The following is a 27,829-nucleotide window of genomic DNA, read 5'->3' on the forward strand; positions in this document are numbered from 1 at the left end:
TGTCATATAAATATTGTCATATACCTCCTGTTCTTACCAGAGGGGGTGAGTTAGTCCAAGTATTAATTTGTGAAGCGGGTAAGGAAGAGATAAGTTTTTATAAGTACAGCAAATGATTAAATGTCGTATCACATTGACTTTCTTTTCTCACTAGTACATCTCATTCTGGGAATTAAAACTTTTAAACATGATTCAAAACATGTTATTACACTTAGAAAGGTTATTATATGTAGGAGATAATTTGCTGGTGATGTGTTAAAATGTGCATTTGTAATCTTTAGATGCAATTATTCCATTATGATTGGAGTCATCAGTCAAACAGCACAGAATTAGACCCTTTGGCCCATCTTGTCCATGCCGGCCACGTTTGGCTTGTGTCCCTGCATTTTGCCCATAGCCCTCTAAACCGTTCCTATCCATATTTCTATCCAACTGTCTTTTCAAAGTCAAAATTGTGTTTGTTTCTACAGCTTCCTGTGGCAGCTCTTTTCAGATACGGACCACCCTCTGAATGAAACAGTTGTCCCCGAGGTTCCTCTTAAATCTCTCCCCTCTTCCCTAAAGCCTACATCCTCCTGTTAGAATCCTTTATCCTGGGAAGAAAACTGTGAGCGTTCACTTTCTCCATGCCGCTCATGATCTTGTACACCTCAATAAAGTCACCCCTCAGCCTCCTACGCCCTAAAGAAACAAGTCCCAGCCAGTCCAACCTCTCCTCATAACGCAAGCCCGCAAGCCCAGGTAACATCCTGGTAAATCTCTTCTGTACCCATTCCAACTCAATGACATCCTCTTGTAGCTGGGCGACCAGAACTGCACATGGTCCTCCAATGATCTTCAACAGTCCAACATCTCAGAGGTCATTAGGCAAATTTCCTGAACAAGAAGAGAAGACCCTGGTCTTCGCTGACCTCTTCTCTGCCACCCCGGGTGGTGCATTCCAGACCCCCACCACTATCTGAGTAAAAAAACTGCCCCGCACATCTCATTAAATTGACAAGATGGACACAGATGAGAAGGCACCGAAGCCAGGCGACTCTTTCCGTGCTGGTCCCAGAAGTGGATCTATTATCATTACAATCATTCATTACAATCCCTCCACTCTTTTAAATCTTTATTTCAACAGCAGCATTTCCCTTTATCCTGTATCTGTACACTGTGGACGGCTTGATTAAATCATGTGTGGTCTTTCCATTGTCTGGATAGCATGCAACAAAAAAACTTTTCACTGCACTGATGATAATAAACTAAATTAAACCAAAATGTATTTAACTTCATCCCACAAGCACTACCAGCAACACTAACATGAACCTATAAGCCCGCACGTCTTTGGGGTGTGGGAGGAAACTCATGCACCCGAAGGAAACCCATGCGGAGAATGTGCAAGCTCCACACACAGACAGCACCCATGATCAGGATCAAACCTGAGCCTCTGGTGCTGTGAGGCAGCAACTCTACAAGCTGCACTACTGTGGCGCCCTTGTAGAATTTGTGTGTAACTTATGTATAATTCTTGTGTGTTGTCTATGTTCCTGTGTTACTGCTACAAGCAAGATTTCCACCATACATACAAGTTCTTCTTCACACAAGTTCCACTTCATACAAGTTCCACTTCATACAAGTTCCCCTATACATACAAGTTCCTCTTCATACAAGTGCATCTGATTATATACTCAACAACTTAAATATATGCAGCATGATTGTAATGAAGTATTTCGGCTTTAAGAATATGCAAGTGATATTGATCAGTTATGAAGGAACAACGAGATTGGGAAGTCCACAGTCTGCAAATGAAATTTGTTACTATTTCACAAGTGAAAAAATGAGCAATTGTGTTAATATAGCTTACAGTGAAACTTTACTTAAAACGTTACCACAGCCTTACAAATTTTATGCAGTGGAATATCAATCTTAGCGTTAATATGATGAATTTTTCTGTTGCGCTAAATATATAATTTTAAGTTAATGAGGACAATTGCTTATCGACAGGATGTATAATCGATACTAATTCAGTGCATGAATGGTACAGTGATATGTAATGAAAAATATTATCAGCCCTTTTAACTATTTGCTCATGGACTGGAATGAAATATATGTAGCATATTCGTTCCTTTATGATCTGCTAGGTAACTTGCCAACCAAGGAAGGGAAATGCTGAAGCCAAAGTCCCACAAACTGGCTCAATTTTAAACATGCCGATGTCGCTCAATGATAGAGACCTAGTCATACAGCACGGAAACTGGCCCTTCAGCCCAACACATCCACATCGACCAAGATGTCTCATCTAAGCTAGTCCCACCTGCCCGCATTTGGTCCTTATCTCTCTAAACCTTTCCTATCCATGTACCTGTCCAAATATCTTTTAAATGTTGTTATTATACCTGCTTCAACCTATTATACCTACTTCCTCATTCTATATACCCACCACCCTCTGTGTGAAAAAGATGCCCCTCAGGTTCCTATTATATCTTTCTCCTTTCACCTTAAACCTTTGCCTAATAGTTCCCGGCACTGGGTAAAAGACTCTGTGCATTCACCCTGTCTTTTGCTCCCATGATATTATACACCTCGATACGATCACACTTCAGCCTCCTGTGCTCCAAGGAATAAAGTCCTAGCCTGCACAACCTCTCCATACAGCTCAGGCCCTTGAGACCTTGCAAAATCATCATAAAACGTCTCTGCACTCTTTCCACCTTAATTCCGACAGCAGAGTGTTCAAAACCGAACACAACATTCCACGTGCATCCTCTTTAATGTCGTAAAACCTCAGCAGTTCTTTAGAAAATGTGAAATGATGGCAAAAATTAACAGCTCTCTCAATGAGGTGGATGGAAGATCTCTGAACCATACTACCAACATCTAGAGAGCGGTCCTGACCTGCCATCTACCTCATTGGAGTTCTTCAAACTATCTTTAAACAGACTTTACTGGAATTTATCTTGCACTAGACGTTCTCCTTTTATCATGTACCTGTACACTGTGGACGGCTTGATTGTAATCATGTATAGTCTTTCCGCTGACTGGATAGCATGGAACAAAAAGCTTTTTGTTGTACCTCAATGTATGTGACAATAATGAACTAAACTAAACTAAACTAAAGCTCTTATTTATTTCCACACATTATTAATGAGAGGAACAAAATATACGACAATATTATCCCTAATCATGAGCTGTTTTATCCTGGGCAGCACAGTGGCACAGAGGTAGAGTTTCAGCTTTACAGGGTCAGAGACCAAGGTTCAATCCTAGCTGAGGTCAGGATCGAACCCGGTTCTCTGGCACTGGGAGGCAGCAGCTCTATCACCTGTGCCACAGTGCGCAGTTTTTGAGGATCAAGTTATCAATAGGAAAATGACATACCCTATAAGTTTAATGCCGTAACATTAGAATTCTAATGGTCTACTCAACAATTGATACTTCATATAGACTTCACTGATTTTTAGAGTCATAGTCATACAACACAGTAACTGGTCCTTTTGTCCAACTTGTCCATACTGACCAAGATTATCCCATTTCCCTGCTTTCGGCCCATATCACCTTAATACCTTTCCTGTTTATGTTTATGTCCAAATGACGTAAATACTGTAAAGGGCCTGTCCCAGGAGTTTCCCCTGATTCGAACTCGGAGAATTACGATAATAGCCGTTCTTAGGTACTCGGGGACTCTCGTGGACAATCTCCGCACTGTTGAAAAAATGTCACGAGCTTACCGCATTTCACGAGTACCTGCCGTTAGCGTTACGAGCTGCTACGTGACATCCACGAGCTCCGACGTAACCGCTACGTACATTACATGAGCTCGAATCAGGGGAGAACTCTTGAATTACCTCGTACAGTGGGACAGGCCCTTTATCGTACCTGCATTAACTACCTCCTCTGCTAGGTACTATAACAGCATTTAAAATATCTGGTTCTATATATCCATCACCCTTTGAGTGAAAAGATTACTCCTCAGTTTCCTATTAAGTCTTTCCCCTCTCACTTTAAACCAATGCCCTTTGGTTCTTGATTTCCCTACTCTGTACATTCACCCTACCTAATCCGCTCATGATTTCACAGATCTCTATAAGATCACCCCTCATTTTCTTGCTCTCCAAGGAATAAAATCCCAGCCTACCCAACTTCTCCCTATATCAGTCCCTTGAGTCTTGGCACCATCCTCGTAAATCTTCTCTGCACTTTCTCCAGCTTAACACACACCATGTTTTGTTTTATGTTTCCACTCAAATTAATCTGAATTGCTGCATTCTAATCTATGGCAGGGCAAGACTATGTGATTACTGGCAGTAGTTATGCCTGTATCCTCCACCATTCATTGACGTTGTACATTGACAGATACACCACCCCTTCCAAGGTGCCTGCTTTCACACAAACCTCATTTTCACTACTTACAGATTCATTCTTTGTAATGTTTTCTCAGCCACACTTCTATTTGGAAAGAATCTCAAGGATACGCAGATCTGTGCACATACCATATTCATGTCAATGCCGTTTGTGTACGTCCAAGCATGTTGGAAGTATTCCTCCAGTCGTTGACGGAGAGGGTTGGGAATCTGATGGAACCGTATGAATTCCTTGACTCGCAGCATCTGCATGTGGTACCTTGCCGTGCCAGAGTACAGCCGCTGGATAATGGCAGAGACGTTGCCAAAGATACTGGCATACATTAGTGCTGAGGAGAAAACACAGGCCTAATTAGCCAGGCTACGCAAGAACTTATATTTATTTAAAGCAGGTACCATCGCAATGCTTAAGAAACATCTGGACAGGTACAGGTCAGGTTTAGAGGGATATGGGCCAAATGCAGGCAGGTGGCACTAGTGTGGATGGCGCATAAAGGGTCGACGTGGGGAAGTTGTTTGGGAACAAGTCCAAACGAAGGACTTATTTCCATGCTATATGATTCTATGACTATAAAGTATTTTCTTCATGTATTGTGTCAAGCAACTTAACTTTAGAGACTTTAGAGATACAGTGCGGATACAGGCTCTTCGACTCATGGAATCTGCACTGAGTACACTGGCTGTTCCTCCAAAATAAACAAAATATTCTACACTCTGTATCCACCCGGAGAAAACCCAAGCGGTCACAGGGAGAGCATACTAACTCCATACATAGAGCATCCCATAGTCAGGGTTGAACCCAGGTCCCTGGCGCTGTGAGGCAGCAACTGTACCACTGCACAACCGTGTCTTCTTATTTTAATTTAGTTCAGTTTGATGCAAAATCAAGGGCTGTTTCCGGGCTGCACTCTCAATGATTCCATCTTTCAGAAATGCCGTTCGGAAATTGCCAGTGAATGATTACCAGGAACCAAGAACAAAGAGGGACCTGGTGTTGGGGAGGGGGGGGGGGGGGGGGGGGGGGGGGGGAGAGGGAGGGAGGGGGTTGCCAGGAATAAAAAATAACCTGATGCGGTGTGGGGGGAAGGGGGAATGGGGGTCACCAAGAACAGAGAAGGACCCAGCAGGGAGGAGGGGTGAATTTCACTGTACCAATGAAGGTACATGTGACATGTAACAGGAACCCATATCTGAGGAAGCATATGTTGGTGTTGGAGAGGGTCCAGAGGAGGTTTACAAGAATGATTGGGTTAATACTCAATGAGTGTTTGATGACATCTGTACTAGCTGGAATTACGAAGGATGAGGAGGGACCTCATTGAAACTTACCGAAGAGTGAAAGGCCTGAAGAGAGTGGAGGTGGAGAGGATATTTCCATTTGTATGAGAGTCTAGGACCAGAGGGAACAGCCTCAGAATAAAAGCATGTACCTTTATAAAGGAAATGAGGAGGAATTTCTTTAATCAGAAGGTGGCACATCTGTAGAATTCATGGCCACAGATGGCTGTGGAGGCCAAGTGAATAGATATATTTAGGGCAGAGATTCACAGATTATTGATTTATGTCAGGGGTTATGGGGAGAGGACAGGAGAATGGTGTTTAGAGGGGAAGGTAGATCAGCCATGATTAAATTGTGGAGTTGGGCCGAATGACCTGATTCTGCTCCTAGAACTTATGAACATCAATAAAGTATCATTAAATCATTGAAGGAAAACATGGAGAGTGAGGATTACTTACAACCAATTAGCATGACGCAGATGGAAAAGATCTTCTCTGAGTTGGTGTTTGGTGACACGTTGCCAAAGCCGACGCTGGTGAGGCTGCTGAAGGTGAAGTAGAGTGCGGTCACGTATTTATCTTTGATGGACGGTCCTGAACTGACATCGCTGTAGTTGTACCGTTTCTCAATCTGCTCGCCCAGCGAGTCCAGCCACCCGATCTTGTGCACCAGGTAAGGTCTCTCCACGTTGCCAATGGCGTACCAAATGCAGGCCAGCCAGTGAGCGATCAGGGCGAATATACACATGAGCAGCATCAGAACGGCTGCCCCGTACTCGGAGTAGCGGTCCAGTTTACGGGCAACTCTTACCAAACGCAGCAGACGAGCCGTCTTCAGGAGGCCGATCAGCGTGGTCGTCTATCGAAACAGGGAGATTATGAGCAAGACCGCTAGAAATTGCAGAGAATTGTGGACGCAGCCCAGACCAAAGATCTTATAGCGGATCTTTGGCCCAGACCGTCACACAAACCAACCTCCCTTCCATTGACTCCATTTATACCTCATGCCGCCTCGGCAAGGCCACCAGCACAATGAAGTACAAATCACACCCTGGCCACTCTCTCTTCTCCCCTCATCCACTGGGCAAAAGGTACAGAAGTGTGAAAATGCACACCTCCAGATTCAGGGCAGTTTTTCCTTGCTGTTATCAGGCAACTGAACCACCCTACCACAACTAGAGCTGTCCTGAACTAATATCTACCTCAATGGAGACTCTTGGACCATCTTTGAACAGACTTTACTGGCTTCATCTTGCACTAAATATTACTCACGTTATTCCCTTCATCATGTATCTGTACGTTGTGGGTGGCTCAATTGTAATCATGTATTGTCTTTCCACTGACTGGTTAGCATGCAACAAATGCTTTTCACTGTACCTCGGTACATGACAATAAACTAAACTCAACTCAACTAAACTCATGAGCGATTACAAGAAGTTATTACAGAGTAATGTTCTTGATTACTAAGGGTGGCTGGAGTTATGTGAAGAAGGCAGGTGAATGGCATTGAGAGAGAAAAATAGATCAGCCATGATTGAATGGCTGAGTGGACTTGATGGGCCGAATGGCCTAATTCTGCTCCAAAAACATGACTTATGAACTGGAACAAGGAATTGCAGATTCTGGTTTACAAAAGGAGATGCAAATTGCTGGAGTAACTAAATAGGCACTATTGTTGTGTGTTTATTTATTTTATTTTTAATCTTTATATATTGAACTTTTGTTGTTGTTTATTACAGCTTTTACAGGATACTATGTTTGAATATCTGTTGTGCTGCTGTAAGAATTTCATTGTTTTGTTTTGGGACATATGACAATGAAACACTCTAGACTCTTGACTCTTTAGAGGCCAGGCAGCATCTCTGGAGAACTTATATAGAGTTTTAGAGATGCAGCATGGGAACAGACCCTTTGGCCCACAGAGTCCGCACCAACCAGTGATCATCCGTTCATACTAGTTTCTACTTTCGCATCCTGTGCACCAGGGGCAATTTGCAGAAGCCAATTAACCGACAAACCCGAACCTCTTTGGAATGTGGGAGGAAAACCGGAGCACCTGGAGAAAACCCACGTGGTCACTGGAGAACGTACAAACTCCGTACAGACAGCACCTGAGGTTAGGATCGAACCCAGGTCTCTGGCGCTGTGAGGCAGCAGCTCTACCAGCATAAATTCTGCTCCCATTGCTCACTTTGAGAATCTTGTTATTTGCGACATTATTTCGACTGCAGGCATTAACGTGGAGAATGTGGTCGATTCCAGAGTGCTTCTGAAGATGAACATTAATTCTATTAGCATCAGCTTTTCAAAAGACTAACCCCTGATATTCACAGAAATAACCTTCCATTTATCTTCATTTTTGCAAATTGTGGATAAAACGTCATGTTTTCTCGGTGCCTTTATAGAGGTTTATTGATATGTAAGTGAAAGCTATTGGGCCTTCTGACACATATTGATGAAAAGAAACCTCCATTTATTCCTCTCAGCAAGAAATATTAATCTTATTTTCCTGCCCTTTCAAAGCACAGTTGGCAGAAATGATTGTCGAGGCATTGAATGCCGATACAAACTATTGTATCTATATAAACCGCTCTGGCGTCGTTGGGATTGAAAGGATTTTAGTCACATGACCATTCTATAGTGAAGTTGACACAATCAACTAAACTTTTTTTAATATAAGGTCTCTCTCATAAAACAGCACAAATCAAAATCATCATGAGCGTCCTAAAAATAGCAGTGACTGAACACAAAGTGGGGTTGGAATCCTAAAACGATTTGGTAAATGTTTAATATTGTGGGTTCCAGCTTCATTTCATACTTTATTTGATTTCTATAAATGACTTGGCACACTTTCACCCAGCAATGTCAGCTTGCTACACAAAAGTCCAGGTGCAAAGGCTTTTTCCTTGAACAGATAAGACCAAAAGATCCTTTGTTCAGCCTTACACCATCAAGGACAAGTTGGACCCTCAGTTCAGTAAGCACACAGAGAAATAATTGTACACAGAATGAAATTTAGAACAGTGCAGCAGACACAAGGAACTGCAGATGCTAGAATCTTGAGCAAAAGAGCACAAAGTGCTGGAGTAACTCAGTGGGTCAGCAGCATCCCTGGAGAACATGGATAGGCGAGGTTTAATTCTGAAGTCTGGAGTCCGGGGAAGGGTCCTGACCTAAAACGTCACCTATCCATGTTCTCCATGCATGCTGCCTAATCCACTGAGTTACTTCAGCATTTTGTTTTTTTTTCTCATAGAACAGTACAGCACAGGAACAGGCCCTTCTGCCCACAATGTCCGTGCCGAACATGATGCCAAGTGAAACTAATCTCCTCTGCCTGCACGTGAGCTATTTCCCTCCATTCCCTGCATATCCATGTGCCTATCTAAAAGCCACTTAAATGTCACTATTGTATCAGGGAGAATGTGGAAACTCCACCCAGACAGTACCCGAGGTCAGGATCGAACCTGGGCCTCTGGCGCTTTAAAGGAATAACTCCACCATGTGCGCTTTCACATTGAACTAATGTGAACAAGTGATCAAAAGTCAGCATAGACTCGATGGGCTGAAGGACCTGTTACTATGCTCTAAACTAAACCAAATTAGGTATCCGTTCAGCATTTTGATGTTCCTTTGGATTTCTAATCTGATAAAGCTGATGTGACTTCTAAAGACACAAAGTGCCAGAGTAACTGGGCAGGTCAGGCAGCCTAACCCATTGAGTTACTCCAGCACTTTGGTAAGCCGGCATCTGCAGTTCCTTGCCTCTAGTCACAGAGACTTAGAGTCATACAGCAGAGAAACAGGCCCAACTCGTCCATGCTGACCTAGATGCTCCATCTAAGTATGTTGCATTTGCCCATGTTTGGCTCATATCCTGAGTTTTGGCATTAGTTTTTAGTTTTAGGGATCCTGCATGGAAACAGGCCCTTCAGTCCATTGATACCACGCCGACCATCGATCGCCCGTTAACACTAGTTCTATGTTATCTCACTTTCTCATCCACTCCCTACACGCAAGGGGCCATTTACAATGGGATAATTAATCTACAAACCTGCACATCTTTGGGATGTGGGAGGAAACTGGAGCACCCAGAGGAAGCCCACGCGGTCACAGGGAGAACGTGCAAACTCTGGACAGATAGACAGCACCCGAGGTTGGGATCGAAACCGGGTCTCTGCCGCATTAAGGCAGCAGTTCTACCCGCTGCACCACTATGCCGCCCTACTAAACCTTTTCCATCCATTTACCTGTGCAAGTGTATACATGACATGACCTTTGATGGTACGACTTACCTCGTCTGACCCTGACCCAAAGATCAGAAGGTCAAAGGGTATGGCGGCAACCATGTCGATGAGGAACCAGCCTTTGAAGTAGTGAATCGCTATCTTGGCCGGATGACTAACCACCTCTTCATTTTGGTTCACGTAAGTCGTCCTGAAGTTTATTAGGATATCGATAATGAACATAATGTCCACAATTAAATCCACCACATTCAACGGGCTGCAGGAGTATCCGCATTCTCTCCTCTTCTGCTCCTCCCTGTCATTGAGCAGGAAGGCGGCAGAGTAGGGAGTGAAGATCGCCGTGTAGATCACCAGGAGGAGGATCAGCCAGTCCCAAACGGCCTTGAACGGACTATAGTGCAGGATGGTGAGCTTGTGGATCCGAGGAGTCTGCAGCTTGTACTCAGGTAAAACATCAGCTCCGAGAGATAGAACCTGGGCCAGGGAGAGATGGACGGAAATGAGTTTAGTTTACAGATACAGTGCAGAAACAGACCCTTTGGCCCACCCAGTCTGCACCGACCAGCGATCGCCTCGTATACTAGCACTTTCCTATACACTAGGGACAATTTCCAATTTTTACCAAAGCCAACTAACTTACGAACCTGCACGTCTTTGGAGTGTGGGTGGAAACCAGATCACCCGGGAAAATCCACGTGATCGTGGTGAGAACGTACAGGCAGCACCCGTATCAGAATCGAACCAAGGGCCAGTTTAGACATAAGGTATCAAGGGGCGGCACAGTGGCGCAGCGGTAGAGTTGCTGTCTCACAGCGCCAGAGACCCGGTTTCGATCCTGTCCATAACGGAGTTTGTACCTTCTTCCCTTTACCATGTGGATTTACTACAGGTGCTCCGGTTTCCTCACATATCCGAAAGACGTAGGTTTGTCAGTTAATTAGCTTGGGTAAAATTGTAAAATTGTTTGCTGTTGTACAATTGATAAGCACTGAGACAAAAAAAAAACATAACTTTCTGTGCCGAAACAAAAGGAGATCTTTAAAAAGCATTTTATCAGGATTCATCACTGCATGGTTTGGGAACAGCTCCATTCAAGAACACAAGAAATTGCAGAGAATTGTGGACGCAGCCCAGACCATCATGCAAACCAACCTCCCTTCCATTGACTCCATTTACACTCCATGCTGCCTTGGCAAAACCGCGGTTGTTCCTTCTTTTCCCCTCTTCCATCAGAAGTATGAAAACGCACACCTCCAGATTCAGTGACAGATTCTTCCCCGCTGTTATCTGGCAACTGAACCATCCTCTCGCCAACTAGAGAGCAGTCCTGACCTAACATCGACATCATTGGAGACCTCCTGGATTATATTTAATTGGACTTTACTAGACTTTATTGCGCACTAAACGTTATTCCCTTCATCTTGAATCTGTACACTGTGGACGGCTTGATTGTAAACATACTGTGTATAATATTTTCGCGAACTGGATAGCATGCAACAAAAAAGCTTCTTACTGGACCTCGATACACGTGACAATATTAAACTAAACTAAACTAAACTAAACTTTCTTTTCTTCTGAAACACCAGGAGATCTTTAAAATTAGGGTTAGGTTTAATTTTATTATTGTCACGTGTACAGAGGAAAGTTTTGTTTTGCATGCTATCCAATCAGATTAGATCAGTGATCTTAGGGTCCAAATCCATAACTCCTTGACAGTGGCAAAACACAAGCGGATTGAGTGGTAAAGAAAGCATATGGTACACTTGCCTTCATAGGTTGGGCATTAACAGGAATTCATGATGCTGCTTAGAAGACTTTGGTTAGATCAAATTTGGAGTATCATCTGCAGTTCTGGTTGTATTTAAATTTTTTTCCCCCCAGGATACGTTTAAAGTGAGAGGGGAAAGATTTAATAGGGAACTGAGGGGTAACTTTATCACCGAGGGTGGTGGGTAAATTGAACGAGCTGCCAGAGGAGGTAGTTGAGGCAGGTACTATAATAACATTTAAAAGTCATTTGGACGTGTACATGGATAGGAAAGGTTGAGAGGGCTTTCGGTCAAATGTGGCCAAGTGGTAGCTTAGATGGGGCATCTTGGTTGGCATGGTTGAGTTGGGCTGAAGAGCCTGTTTCCGTGCTGTGTGACTCAATGACTCTACGACATATGGACTGATATATTAATAGGAAGGATTTAGAGGGTTATTGACCAATGTAGGCAAATAGGACTAGCTCCGTATGTCAACTTGGTTGACGGACAAAGTGGGCCGAAGAGCCTATTTCCATGTTGTATTACTCTACCACTGAATCCTGGCTATCGGCTTTTTAGAAATTGCTTTGGGAATTAGTAGACAATAATATCTATTTCCTCTAGGTGGCAGTGATACTTTGATATTTGAAGCATTAAAAAAAACAAGGCTGTGTAAAATATTAACCAGATTTTATGTAAAGTACCTGATGTTATATATTACTGTGAATTAAAAATACATACACTCACCTCCCATGTTGTTGCTGATAGACATCCTGTGTTAGTTTCTTACCATCATGTTTGTTTGCCTCCATCATTACGTTTTAGTTCTACGGATATAGCATGGAAACAGGCCCTTCGGCCCACCGAGTCCACGCCGACCATCGATCACCCGTTCACACTAGTTCTACGTTATCCCACTTTCTCATCCACTTCCTACACACTAGGGGGCAATTTACAGAGGGCCAATTAACCTACAAATCCACATGTCTTTTAGGATGTGGCAGGAAACCGGAACACTCGGCGGAAACCCATGAGGTCACAAAGGGAACATGTAAACCCCACACAGACAGCACCCGAGGTCAGGATCAAACCTGGGTCTCTGGTGCTGTGAGGCAACAGCTCTACTAGTGGCGCCACTGTGCTACCCTCTTTCAAACCTTTGTTTCAGTTTCGAGATACAGCGTGGAAGCAGGCCCTCCGTGCCCACCAGTGATTCCTGTATTGTTTGTTTTACTGAGCACTAAGAGCTTCAATCTTTTTGCGTGAATGTTGGGTTTTTTAATTTATTAAATTTTATTTTGTTTATTATGTATCTATAAGTACTGTGTTTAAAGGCCTGTTATTCTGCTGCGAGTAAGAAGTTCATTGTTCTGTTTTTTCGATACATATGGCTATTATAGACAATAGGTGCAGGAGTAGGCCATTCAGCCCTTCGAGCCAGCACCGCCATTCAATGTGATCATGGCTGATCATCCCCAATCAGTACCTTGTTCCTGCCTTCTCCCCATATCCCCTGACTCCGCTATTTTTAAGAGCCCTATCTAGCTCTCTCTTGAGCATACAGAGAACCTGCCTCCACCCTCTAAGGCAGAGAATTCCACAGACTCACCACTCTCTGTGAGAAAAAGTGTTTCCTCGTCTCCGTTCTAAATGGCTTACTCCTTATTCTTAAACTGTGGCCCCGGCCATACTCTTGACACTCTTGCTCACTCTTAAACACTCTTGACTCTTGCTCACCAATATCCCATGTTGACATTTCTTGATTTACTTTATGTTTTAGGTTTAGGGGAAAGATATAATAAGATCACACAGAAAGTAGTAGGTCCATGGAACAAACCAGAGGTGATAATATAAAGGAACTGTGGATGCTGATTCATACCAACAATAGCCACTAAATGCTGGAGTAACTCAATGAGTAAACTCAATGGTCGCGACTCGAAAAGCCTCCCATCCATGCTCTCCAGAGATGCTGCCTGACCCGCTGAGTTACTCCAGCACTTTGTGTCTATATTTGCAAGAGGAAGAGGTTGAGGCAGGTACTGTAATTACATTTAAAGGACATTTGGACAGGAATGATGTGGGGGGATTTGAGCCAAAGTGGGTAAATGGGACTGGAATGGCCGTTTCTCTGCTTTATGACACTATAACTATATAACCTTTGCCACTTTTACCAATTAGGTGGGGGTATCTTGGTCTGAATGGACGAGTTGGGCCGAAGGGCCTATTTCCGCACTATATGACTATGACCTTTTCCCATGGTCCCTGATTCTATTGAAGAAGGGTCCCGACCCAAAACATCACCCATCCATGTTCTCCGGAGTTACTACCTGACCCATTGAGTTACTCTAGCACTTTGTGTCTTTTTTGTAAACCAGCATCTGCAGTTTCTTGTGTCTCAATATTAAAAAAAACCTGTTCATTTGCAGAAACAACGATCCCTTGAGACTTCGCATTCAAACCAATATCTTCCAGTATTGAACATGGTTCCAATGTGATGCCTCTATTAAACACACGTTTTCATATTCTGATAACAAGTGTGAGGTGTTGCACTTTGGCTTATCAAACAAGATGGCATGTTGGGCTTGTCCCATTTACACACATTTGGCCCATAGCCCTCAAAACCCTTCCTATCCATACATCTGTTCAAATGTCTTTCAAAAGTCGTGATTGTATCTCCATAACTCAAGCCCACAAACCCAGGTAACACCTTGGTGAATCTCTTCCGCACCCTTTCCAACAATGCCATTCTTCCTGTAGCTTGGAAATAGCCATCATCTGCCTCTAGAGCTTCCTCGGGCAGCTCATCCTAGATACGGTCTACCTTCTGAGTGAAAAAGTTACCCCTATGATCCCACTTTCATTTCTCTCCTCTCAGCTTAAGCCTGTGACCTCTAGTTTTAGAATCCTCCACCATAGGATAAAGACAGTGAGTGTTCACTTTATCCATGCCCTTCATGGTCTTATACAGATCAATAAGGCCACCTTTTGGCTTATTGCACTCCAAAGAAAAAATACCCTATGATTTTATGACTCATTGACTGACCCTATGACACAATGGCTCATTGACTATGATTCTATGACTATGACTTTATAACTATGACTATGACTCTATGACCATATGACTATGGCTCTATGACCTTATGACTGTGACCCTATGACTATGACCCTATGACTATGACCCTATGACCCTATGACTATGACCCTATGACCCTCCTGCCCCGGATAGCCACGAGGGGAAGGATTTATAGAAACCTGAAGGGCTCAGAAGGTGGAGGGTATATGGAAGAGCTGCCAGAGGAGTTAGTTGAAGTATCTGCAATGATGACATTTAGAAGATACAGGGACAGATATATGGATAGAAATGGTTTAGAGGGATATGGCCCAAATGCAGGCAGGTGGGTCTATTGTAGATGGGTCATCTTGGTCGGCATGGGTATGTAGGATTGGAGGGCTTGTTATTGTGCTGTATGACTCTATGACTCTCAGAATGGCAATATTTAATACTATTTTAAGATATAATTATCTGTCTGAATGTGTAAAGCAATTGCAAGTGTCAAGCTTTGTAAAATCGAATAATAAAAATTTAGTGACCCATACTGTTATGTTCTTTATAGGTTTCCTGACAAGCAATTTTCATGATAAACTTTCACACAAGAAATCCCTGCGGATATTAGTTTCTGTCAACCTGCTGAGGTGTGACTTATAATATTGTCTCCAAAGGCAATTCTTTCCTTCAGCTTCCTATAATGATCCAAATAGGTTTAGGCTTATTATTGTCACGTGTATCAAGGTACAGTGAAAAGCTTTGTTTTGCACACTATCAAATCAGATCAGACAAAGCTGTACATAAATACAATTGAGTCAAACTCAAGTACAATAGGTAGAGCAAAGGGGAAGATACAGTGCAGAATATAGTTTGAGGAATGACACAAATATTTGTAGTAACTCAGCGGGACAGGCAGCATCTCTGGAGAGAAGGACTGGGTTATGTTTCGGGTCGAGACCCTTCTCAGCATAGTAGCGCATCAGTCCCAGAGACAAAGTCCAATGTCCGCAATGGGGTAGTGGTGAATCGGACAGTACTCTAGCTTATGGAAGGACCATTCAGAAGCCCGATAACAGAGGGGAAGAAGCTGTTCCTGAGTCTGGTGGTGCGTGCTTTCAAGCTTCTGTACCGTCTGCCTGACATGAGCAGGGAGAAGAAGGAATGATCTGGGGTGGGACAAGTCTTTAATTATGTTGACTTCTTTCCATAGGCAGTGCGAAGTGTAGATGGAGCTGATGGTGGGGAGTCTGGTCTGTGTGACGGACTGGGCTTCATCCACAACTCTCTGCCATTTCTTGCAGTCTAGGGAAGAGCTGTTCCCAAACCAAGCAGCCTGACCGAACGCTCTTTGATTTTGTTTCTTTTTCTTTTCAAACTTTGTAATCTTATGCGTGGTGCCACCTTATCACTATTTGCTCTATCTTGTAGTGATGTTGTTTCCAGCTGTGCTGATATCTCTACCACAGACCTCACCCTTTTACCTATATTGCTCGAATTTTAATGATCAAAGCAGTGCCAGCAGAATGGAGCAGGTTAAATGCTGATTGAAACCGTAAACTGCAGTTTAGCTTACAGAGTTTGCCCACATTTTGGCCATATCCTTGTAAACCTTTCCTATCCATGTACCTGCTGTTCAAGTCTCTTTTAAATGTTGTTACAGTACCTGCCTCCTGCCTCGTGAGGCACCACAGCATGGTTTGGGAACAGCTCCATCCAAGACCGCAAGAAATTTCAGACAGTTGTGGACGCATAAACCAACCTCCCTTCCATTGACTCCATTTACACTTCACGCTGCCTCGGCAAGGCCACCAGCGTAATCAAGGACCAGCCTCACCCTGGTCACTCCCTCTTCTCCCCTCTCCCATCAGGCAAGAGGTACAGGTGTGAAAACGCACACCTCCAGATTCAGGGTGTGTTTATTCCCAGCTGTTATCAGGTAAATTAACCATCCTAGAAACATAGAAACATAGAAAATAGATGCAGGAGTAGGCCATTCGGCCCTTTGAGCCAGCACCGCTATTCAATAAGATCATGGCTGATCATCAAAAATCAGTACCCCGTTCTGGCTTTTTCCCCATATTCCTTGACTCCCTTAGCCCTACATCCTATCACCAAATGGAGAACGATCCTGACCTCCCATCTACCTCACTCGAGACCCTTGGACTATCTTTAATCGGACTTTACTGGAGTTTACTAAACGTTATTCCCTTCATCCTGTATCTGTACACTGTGGATGGCTCGATTGTAATCACGCATTGTCTTTCCGCCGACTGGAAAGCACGCAACAAAAGCTTTTCATTGTACCTCGGTACATGTGACAATAAATGAAACTAATTATCTAACTCCTCTGGCAGCTTATTCCATATACCCACCACCCTCTGAGTGAACAATTCTGCTGGAAATTAACTTTTTTTAATACATGTCCAGATTGCAGTAATAATGTTATCTTAATTACATTGAATATTATTCCCTGGTTTTGTAACTTGCTGAGATTTCCAACATTTCTTAAGGATACCAGAACTACATAATTAGCAGAAGGCATGTTTCATTTGTCTGCCTTGGTGATTTAATTAACCCAATTAGCTGTAATTGTTCGACTGTTTCCCAGCGGTCATCTACAAGAAGGATCTGGCTCGTGGACTAGGGGACATGTCTCTCCATCAGTGCGTGGTGGTGTTTCACAACATAGAACAGAGAACACAGGACGGGCCGTTCAGCCAAAATTGTCTGTGCCGAATATGATGCCAAGATAAACTAATCTCATCTGTCTGCAAGTGCTCCATAATCCTCTATTCCCTGCACATCCATGTTTCTATTCAAAAGCCTCTTAAACGCCACTATCATATCTGCCTCCATCACCACCCCCGGCAGTGTGTTCCAGGTCCCCACCACCCAGTAAAAATACTTGCCCCACACATCTCCTTTAAATGTTCTCCCTCTCACCTTATAGCTATGACCTCTAGTGCTGGACAGTTTCTACCCTGGGAGAAAAGGTTCTGACTGTCTACCCTATCTAAGGACGACAGTTCGCTGGCCAATCCGGATGGAGGCGAAGCCTGGTGGCCTTGCAGCAGCCTGGGGCTCGCCAAGATCGGGCATCGCTCCAGGAGGCCATGCGCGCAGACTGGACGCGTCCTGCAGCGGCACTGAGCGATGGAGCAGCGGTGGAGACCTACCCGGCAACATTGCCAGGAACACGGGTCTTTACGGCCAGCTGCACTCAAAGCAACTTGGACTGAAAATGGTGCCAATATCTGGCGACCCTTGTATATTGTTGCTGTGGACTATTTCTATAGACTGCACTTAATATGGAATTGTGGTTATGTATAGTGATAATTTGCTGAACTTCATTCACAAAAAGAATTTCTCTGTACCTCGCTACACGTGATAAGAAAGAACCCTTGAACCATTGAAGCATTGAAACATTGTCTCTCATAATTTTACATACATCTATCAAGTCTCCCCTCAACCTCCGACGTTATAAATATCCAACCAGTATGACAAAGTGACTAAATCTGGCAGATATGTGGCAGATACTTGATGGGCTGAATGGCCTATCTCTGCTCCTATTACTTATGATCTTATGACATGACTTAAATCCGTGTTTATGTCTCAGGCTTTGGGGAGGGTGCAGAAGAGGTTTGAAGATGATGAAAACAAGGAACTGCAGATGCTGGTTTATTAAAGAAGACACAGAGTGCTGGACTAACTCAGCGGGACAGGAAGCATCTGTGGGGGGAAATGGACAGTTGACGTTGAAGTATATAAAATTATGATAGGCATAGAGAAGGCAGCATAATAGATAGAGTGGTAAAGATGGCATACAGAATGCTTGCCTTCATAGGTTGGGGCATTGAGTATAATTCTCTGCCTCAGAGGGCAGTGGAGGCAGGTTCTCTAGATGCTTTCAAGAGAGAGCTAGATAGGGCTCTTAAAAATAGCAGAGTCAGGGTATATGGGGAGAAGGCAGGAACGGGGTACTGATTGGGGATGATCAGCCATGATCACATTGAATGGCAGTGCTGGTTCGAAGGGCCGAATGGCCTACTCCTGCACCTATTGTCTATTGTCTATATTGTCTATTAGAGTCTGGAAGCCATGTTGCATCGTTATAGGACTTTGGTTAGGCTGCATTTGGGGAATTGAATTCAGTTCTGGCTGTCCCATTTGCAGAGCAGATGTGGAGGCTTTGGAAAGGGTGCTGAGGAGGTTTACCAGAGTGCTGCCTGGATAAGAGGGTTTCAGCCACAAGCAGAGGTTGGACAAACTTAGATTGATTTCTCTAGAACGCCGGAGGTTGAGGGGAGACCTGATAGAAGTATATAAAATAGTAAGATTAAATGAGAACTTACCAGTTTGAAGTTTGATCTGTATTTTATGAGGAGTTACGATGATGGATTACGTGAAGACCCCGTCCAGCACGCATACTCGACAAACTTCAAAGCAGCGGTGTGGAATCACAGAAAACACAATAATTGAAATAAACATAGTAAAGATAAGGAGAACTAAGATACCAATTGATCTCTATAATTGAGGGTGGGAGCGGAGGGCACGTAATCCCTCATCGTAACTCCTCATAAAATACAGATCAAACTTCAAACTGGTAAGTTCTCGTTTAATCTCACTATTTTACTTCGGAGTCACGTTTGTGACTACGTGAAGATTTTAAAGCTCTGTGATTTCAAACCGTGTAACAGTCCATACTTCACTCGCTGCCGAAGTCATCCAAGGGAGGAAGTATGTTATCGTAATCAAACATGAATCTGTTTGTAAAACAACAATGGTTTTATTTGAAAATAATAACAAAGAAATTAATGCTCCCCCGGGCTAAATTATATATATTTTGCAGCATCTAAAACTCTCTCTGCAAGTGAAACAGGTTTTATAATGGCTTGTTGTAGAATGTTTGAAAGTTCTTCCCATGGACCACCCCGCTGTTACCAGGTTAGGTCCAATGGCACATCCATACTGTTAGCCGCCGACGTGGATGCTGCTCTGGTGGAGTGAGATGTGTAAATATCGGTATCCACTCCAGCAGCTCCCAATACCTGTTTGAGCCATCAAGAGATGGTTTGACTCGGTATCCTGACCTAGTGGCTTTTTTGTGGCTGACCCATTTTTGTCTCCCTCGGGAATTTTAGGTTGTGTTGATATATTGTAGAAGGTGAGTCATGACATATAACGGTGGTCAGGTGGGTACGCCATATTCCATAATGAGTCCTGAAGTTCCTGGTCTATTCTGTTTTAACAGCTCCTGAATGGTGAATGGTATTTGGTCTCATGTTACGACCATATTGTCCAGTCTGAGTAGGTAAAAGGACTGGACCCTTATGCTGAGACTAAGCCATCAGCATGGCCGTATACAGGGTAGCTGTTTTCAGAGTAAGGGATCTGGCCATCCCTTAGGTATATCAGGACAACGCTGCCATCCCAGACCTTGGTATATCTAGGTCTAGGGGTTTTGAATAGAAGGTACCTCTCATTAATTTGGCCACCAGTGGACGAGACCTATGGCCTGTTTCCCTTGGTGCCTGTCTTAGATAGGCTGACAGTGCACTTCTAGCACATTTGATAGTGCTATAGTTCAGACCTTCATTGTGGTGAAGGCTGGCCAGGAACTCCGGTACATAGGTATGGTGGCTGATTAGTAGGTTGTCTCTGATCTCGAGCAGTATGTTTCCCATTTTCTTATACTGGAGAGATGTTGTCTCTTGGTGGAAGTCGGTGAGATGCTGTCATCGTGTCCATGGTCCTATTTGACAATCCCAGGTCCATCAAAAGGTCTTTTTGGAATCTGCAACCCAGTAGGCTTATTCTGTCATGGCATGGGTGACTTACGCCTGATTCAGGGTGGATCAGTAGATCTGGTCCATGGGAAGTGGTCATGGGTTTCAATGACCATGTCAAGGACCACTGGGAACCATGGCTGTGTAGGCCGAAGCAAAGTTCATCTGTATTTTGCGTAGTACCTGACTGATGAGGCAGAAAGGGGGGGGGGGAAACATAGAGATTAGTTCCCCCCCAGTTCAACGAGAATGTATCCATCGCCGCTGCCTCAAGGTCTGGTTCCCAAGCGACATACATCGGTACGTGGTGATTCAGTCGGGATGCAAAGAAATCGATATCTGGTGTTCCATATTGCTTTGTAATTTCAGCAAATACTTTGAGGTTTAACATGTCTGCCACAGTATTTGGCTTACCTGGAAGGTAAGTTGCTGATAGCCAAATATGCTTGACAACACACCATTACCAGATTGTGTTGATCAAATTGTCACATGATATCGATTTATTCCGCCCATGTGGTTAGTATAGGCCACCGCTGTGATATTGTCAAATTGTAAACGAACATGCAAATGGTGCACTTTTGAACAATATGCTTTTAACCCATAGAACGCACCCAACATTTCCAACTAGGTTTTATGTCCAGTGTCTGTAGTGGTGATGACTCTAGATTAGTCCATCTACCACCTGTTCTGGATATGGGTTATTTTGTTTAAAACGCTAGCACCTTTGCTCTAATGCAAAGGTCCAAGTTAAGTAGCTGGTAATGCTGCTACTAATTTCACAATTACTCTTGCCACTTTGCCGAATGGTTGGTTGATTGTTAACCACTATTTTGTTACAGATTTGTGCCAATTCTGCTGACTTTCCTTTTGGCAACGTTATAGACATGTGGACTGAGTTAATTGAATACCAGATAGTCCATAGTTGTGGATGGTGTCAACGTAGATTTACCTGGATTGTATGACAAAGCCCAGGCTAAATAAGTTTTTAGTAGCTAATGCTGCTGAATTAGCTAATTCCATGGTTTTGTCTGTTGTTAAATATCATCGAGATATGCCATGACAATATGTTTCCTTAATAGTGTCAGGGCTGGTTTAAATATCTTGGAAAACAGTTTTGGCTCATATTTAGCCCATTAGTCAATAATTTGTACTGCCATAGTTACCCCATCCAGGTAAATTTTTAGGTATCTCCGATGATCTTTATGAATGGGTACTGAATAGTATGCATCTTTTAAGTCGATGCCTACCATAAAGTATCCTTAGGAAATCCATTGTTTGGCAGTTACAAATGTTTTCCATTAAAGTGTGTATACCTGACGAAAGTATTCAATGTGATTAAGTCAATGATGGTGCGACATTCGCCATCTTGTTTGTTTTTTTTAGTAAATTTAATACGAATTCCAAAGGTTCATATTTAGACTTCTTTATGACCCCTTTGTATGTCTTCTCCAGTTCAGCTTGTCCCTCATGTTTTCTTTTTGTGGGAGGGTAAAACCCCTTTGGGGTGCATGCTGAACTGGTGGCAAGTTTTTCTTAAATTCAATTTATATCCTTGAATACTTTTTGGTATATAACTACCAAGTGTGATAGTTCTTCATGCTTCCAAAACCAGATGTAGTCCCCCCCCCCACCCCCCCTGTTAGCACAATCCCCTCACCTTTTATGTGATGGTAGGAACCATACCCACCTACCTCCACTGTTGTTTGGTGGTGTGTTCATTTCTTCGGTTTCTGGTTCCTTGTCTGTCGGGGTGGTGTTGTTGGGGGATGGCGCGTTTTCCATGGGGCCCGCTCTGGGCCCTGTCCTGAAAGACTGCGGGGACGGTATGCGGACCCCGAGCTTTCACCAGTGCCATGAAGTAGACGCCTACTGGTGGATGCGTAGTGGTACTGCCGTCTGGGTTTTTGTGTGGTTTGCTCATTCCAGGTCCTGCCCTCATGAGGCCAAATGCCTTAGATTCTTCGTCCAGATTTTGGGCTTGATTTGGTAATTCTTTGCCAAATAGCAGGATCTGTGGTTCTGAGGTCGGCGTTCTACACATTCCTGCGAATTTTGAGGTTGAGGGCAGGTCTTATGACCTCCTTCCGGAGGTTGTTAATCACATACTGTGTTGCACAGTAGAGCCAGGGTGTTTTGGCATGTCAACCCTGTCCATGGAATGAGCATGTGAAGTAATAGCCGACGTCAGGGGTATCTACATTTTTTGCAATTTTAAGTTTTTGGGTTTAAATACCCTGCTCAATGTACCCCCAGTAATGGCAGGCACATTGAGCAAATGCAATTTTTGGGGAGGCGTGATAAAGTCCAATGCCTCATTGACTACCTGTCCTGGAGAGGTTTAAAGGACAGGTAGTAAGCTGGCCGCCAGTTTAGTCTGTAACGGCCGTCCCGCTCGTGGTGTTGCCGTGTAGCGGTTCACCACACCCAGCAACTCTTCCTGGTCCTGTACCTCAAGCATACTCCTGATTTTCTTCAGCCAGTGACCCTCTTCTTGACCAGCCCAGCCCTGGTCGCCAACGCTCCCCTCTGTTGAGGGAGATGCGATGGCCAGTGCTGTTAGTGCACTGGAGCGGGAGTGTTTGTGCTCCCTTGGCGAGCTTGCCCCATCTCCCAGAGCCAGTCTCGCTGGAGCTTTTGCTCCATGAGCCTTTCCATAAGGCTTGAAACGGTCACCTTTAGCCGCTCTCGGGCGGGAGTCTACCGTGCCGGGCTCTTCTGAGTGAACCGGCCGGTCCGACTTCCGTTGTGCCTTACATCCAGCCCGCTGCGGTTGGTCGCCAACGTTCCCTTGAGCTATGCTAGCGGCGCTGGGCTCGGCTCGGAATGCTGTCGGTGACTGTGGACCACAGCGTTGTGCGGTCCAGGTGCCGCCAGTCGCCCCCCCCATTGCTGGAACCCTCCTGGTCCATAGCAGCCCGACGGGAACGACCTTCCTTGGTGTTTTCCCTGTTCTATTCCTATTTAAAAATATAACAGAACAGGGTTTCGAAAACACCATGTCCTCAGAGTAAGATTTGCTTACCTGAAGGTCCGTTTTCAAATTGTTGCGGGAGAGCTCGTACTCCCGTCCGTCGCTGTGCACTGCGTGAGACGCTATGTCGCGCATGCGTGCTGGACGGCGTCTTCACGCAGTCAGTCACATGACTCCGAAGTAAAATTACCCCATAGATTGGGTAGACAGTCAGAACCCTTTTCCCAGTGTGGAAATATCAAAGACGAGAGGGCATAGCTTTAAGGTGAAAGAAGCAAAGTTTAAAGGATATGAGGAGGGCTTAAAAGGCTTATGATGGTCGGCATGTCCCCAACAACTCTCACCAACTTCTGCAGATGAGCAGTAGAAAGCATTTTATCACATTATATCACATCATGGTTTGGGAACAGCTCCATCCTAGACCACAGGAAATTACAGAGAGTAGTGGAAGTAGCCCAGACCATCACGCAAACCAACCTCCCTTCCATTGACACCATCTACACTTCATGCTGCCTCGGCAAGGCCACCAGAGTAATCAAGGACCAGTCTCACTCCCTCTTCTCCCCTCTCCCATCATGCAAGAAGTACAGAAGTGTGAAAACGCACACCGCCAGATTCAGGGACAGTTTCTTCCAGCTGTTTTCAGGCAACTGAACCATCCTTTCACCAACCAGAGACCGGTCCTGTCCTACAATCTACCTCATTGGAGACCCTCAGACTATCTTTAATCGGAATTTACTGGACTTTATCTTGCACTAAACGACATTCTCTTTATTCTGTATCTGTACACTGTGGATGGCTCGATTGGAATCATGTATAGTATTTTCGCTGACTGGATAGCACGCATCAAAAACATTTCACTCTACCTCGGTACACGTGACAATAATAAACTAAACTAAACTAAACACGGCAAGATATTTACACAGTGGCTTGTGAGTGCCTTGAACGTACTGCCAGGGGTGATGTGGAGGCAGGTACAATTGTCCGTTTACGGGGCTTTTATATAGACACATGGATATGGGGGACCTGCTTCTGTGGTTGACTCCATGACTCTCTACGGAAGTGGTGGAATATGGATCACGTGTGGGCAGAGGAGATTAGTTTAACTTGGCTTCGTTGGCACTGATATTGTCGACTGAAGGACCTGTTTCTGTGCTGCACTTTTCTGTGCTCTATATTCTTCGAAACATAACCTATCAATGTACTGTATTTTCTACAAATTAGAATTTAAGCACAGTGGCACAGCAGTAGAGCTGTAAAATCTTATTGGGACAAGAGAGATTATTTTGCCACTGGCGTGTACATTAAATGACTTTCCAACCAAGCATTAATGCCTTCCAGCACCAGAGACCCGGGTTCGATCCTGACTATGTTGCGCTGTCTGTATGGAGTTTGCACGTTCTCCCTGTGACCGCGTGGGTTTTCTCCTGGTCCTCCAGCTTCCTCCCACAGTCCAAAGACATACAAGTTTGTAGGTTAATTGGCTTCTGTAAATTGTAAATTGTCCTCAGTGTGTAGGATAGTGCTGGTGTACTGGTTGATCGGTGGTTGGCATGGACTCGGTGGGCCGAAGGGCCTGTTCCCACGCTGCATCTCTAAAGTCTAACTTCCAAAGTCACATCAAATTCAAATTCTGTGCATTGTAGACAAAAACATGCACGATTCATACACTAATTTGAATTTGAAGGATTTGAAGACACTATGCAGACAAGTTTCCACAATGCTTTAGAAACACAGGAAAGGAATTTGGCACCCATCCACTTTATTGACTTAATACATGCAAATGTATATCCTTTGATAGAGACACCATGCCTAGTCAAAATACTAATTCATTACTGGCAGTCTTCCATCTTCCCTCAGCTCAAACTTATTTTACTGCTCTTTTGACCTTTTCAGAGTTTTAACGAGCTGTTGTAAAGCTACACGTTAGAAATAGTCCTCAAGCTCACACATAACCCTGGCGGTACACTAACAAGCAAGTACCTGAATGTGGTGGATTGAAAAGGAATTGGATCAGAAATGTCTGTACTAACAGGATTCCGACTGATTTAAACACAAAATGCCAAAGACAAATGAAAATCTAGTTAACTGATACTTTTTTGGTGCAAAGCTTTGGAAATCCCTTCTGACAACTGTGGCTGAGGATGTTGGTATTTATAGATGAGAATTACATATAATTCAGAACCTCTTCCTTGTTAAAATTTAGCTTAACTGCCAGTATAAATCCCAATTAGTGTTAATCTACAGCACTGCCAGAATTTGAGCCTTTCCAAATTCTATTTTCTTGTTCAAAAGCCCGATTAACAGAGCGCACTTCTTCCAATTGAAACTGAAACCTTTATCACATTACCTTTCAGTGATTACCGTAACACAAATTTAACAAAGAACACAATATTAGATCTCAGTGATAGACACAAAATGCTGGAGTAACTCAGCAGGTCAGGCAACCACTCTGGAGAAAAGGAATAGGTGACATTTCGGGTCAGAACCTTCTTCAGACCTGAGAAAGCTGAAGAAATGGAACCGACCCAAAACATCACCTATTCTATTTCTCCAGAGATGCTGCTTGACCCGCTGAGTTACTCCATCAACGTATCTTTCTTCATTATAAACCAGCAGCTGCAGTTCCTTCCTATACATCTCAGTTTCAGGATATTAGTCGCCAATTGGTTGGGGCAGCACAGCGGCGCAGCAGTAGAGGGCAAACGCCTATAGGGCAAACAGGTCGACGGAGGACGCAGTGTCACTGGCCCTCCACTCCACCCTGACACACCTTGACCAGCGGGACAGTTATGTGCGGATGCTATTCATAGATTATAGCTCCGCCTTTAACACCATCCACCCCCATAAACTAGTCACTAAGCTGGACCACCTGGGCCTCAACACACACCTGAGCAGCTGGGTCCTGGACTTTCTCACCGGCCGACCACAGACTGTGCGCATGGGGAGGCAGGTCTCCTCCAGCATCACCTTGAACATCGGTGCACCACAGGGCTGTGTGTTGAGCCCCTTCCTTTTCTCCCTCTACACTCTCGACTGCAAACCCACCCACGAGGCCAACACCATATTTAAGTTTGCAGATGACACCATCGTGGTAGGCAGGATCACGAGTAACAACGAGGCCGCCTACAGGACAGAGGTAGAGAACCTGGTGAGCTGGAGCCGTGAGAACAACCTGATCCTCAACGCAAAAAAAACAAAGGAGATGATCCTGGACTTCAGGAGGAGACCGAAGACCTTCGTCCATCAGCCCATCACCATTAACGGCGAGACAGTGGAGGCTGTGCAGAACATCAGGTACCTCGGGGTCAACATCAGCCACGACCTGACCTGGACCGTCAACACCACGGCGACGGCCAAGAAAGGACTTCAAAGGCTTCACTTCCTGAGGTGCTTGAAGAGGGCACGTCTCCCACAACAGCTGCTGGTGAGCTTCTACAGGTCAGCCATTGAGTCAGTTCTTACATACTGCATCACAGTATGGTACTCTGGCTGCACCGCAGAGAACAGGAAAGCTCTCCAACGCGTCATCAAGACTGCTGAGAGGATCACTGGCACCCAGCTCCCCAGTCTGGAGGACATCTACCGGACCCGCTGCATCCGGAGGGTCAAGGGCATCATTAGAGACAGCACACACCCTGGACACTGTCTCTTCACCCTCCTGCCCTCAGGAAGACGATACAGGACACTGAGCGCCCGCACGACAAGACTGAAAAACAGCTTCTACCATAGAGCTGTGACACTACTGAACTCTATCCCCCTCCCACATTGATCCCCCCCCCTCTCTCTCACACACCCGCCAATACTCCTGTATGTTTATGGTTATAGTTAAATTTTTTAATAGTTCTTTTTTTTAAATTGTATTTTTATACTTATATTCCTGTGCAGCTGGAGGACTGCTCCAACAGAATTTCGTTGTCTTGTACAATGACAATAAAGATTATCTTATCTTAGAGTTGCTGCCCTACAGCGCCAGAGACCCGGGTTTGATCCTGACTATGGGTTCTGTCTGTACGGAGTTTGTACCATTTCTCTGTGGCCGCGTGAGTTTTCCCTGGGCTCCCTCGTATCCTCCCACATTCCAAAGACGTACAGGTTTGTAGATTAATTGGCTTCGGTAAAAATTGTAAATTGCCCCTCGTGTGTAGGATAGTGTTCGTGCACGGAGTGATCGCTGGTCGGCGTGGAATCGGTGGGCCGAAGGATCTTTCTCGGCGCTGCATCTCTAAATTAAACTAAACTACAACTGAAGATGTAAATTATAACTTGAACAATTCTCAACTTTTTTAAATGAATCTAGAATTTTGCTGAAACAAAGAAATGTCCATCTCTAATGTACTTCAAATCAATTTACACTTCATTGCCATTCAATGATCTTTTAAAAATCTCGTTTGGATAAGAGAGTTT

The 27,829-nt window shown here is 44.3% G+C and overlaps 1 protein-coding gene and 1 long non-coding RNA gene across 3 annotated transcripts in view; both read right to left on the reverse strand.

The window, feature by feature from the left end:
• The window catches only part of kcnh7 (potassium voltage-gated channel subfamily H member 7), a 350,824-nt gene that overhangs the window by 43,761 nt on the left and 279,234 nt on the right, over window positions 1-27,829 (reverse strand). For both annotated transcript variants that reach the window (XM_033024163.1, XM_033024164.1), the window contains exons 7-9: window positions 9,920-10,345; window positions 6,084-6,483; window positions 4,476-4,675 (exon numbers count right to left, since the gene is read on the reverse strand). In XM_033024163.1, the coding sequence (XP_032880054.1) occupies window positions 4,476-4,675; window positions 6,084-6,483; window positions 9,920-10,345 (1,026 nt within the window). The remainder of the gene's footprint in view (window positions 1-4,475; window positions 4,676-6,083; window positions 6,484-9,919; window positions 10,346-27,829) is intronic.
• LOC116975279 lies at window positions 10,656-27,565 on the reverse strand. The gene is made up of 3 exons (XR_004412582.1): window positions 27,391-27,565; window positions 14,170-14,174; window positions 10,656-10,677 (listed from the first exon to the last, which is right to left on the reverse strand). It is a non-coding gene; the product is annotated as an uncharacterized LOC116975279 (long non-coding RNA).

The sequence above is a fragment of the Amblyraja radiata genome, chromosome 7 (assembly GCF_010909765.2).
Source record: "Amblyraja radiata isolate CabotCenter1 chromosome 7, sAmbRad1.1.pri, whole genome shotgun sequence".
NCBI classification, from domain to species: domain Eukaryota; kingdom Metazoa; phylum Chordata; class Chondrichthyes; order Rajiformes; family Rajidae; genus Amblyraja; species Amblyraja radiata.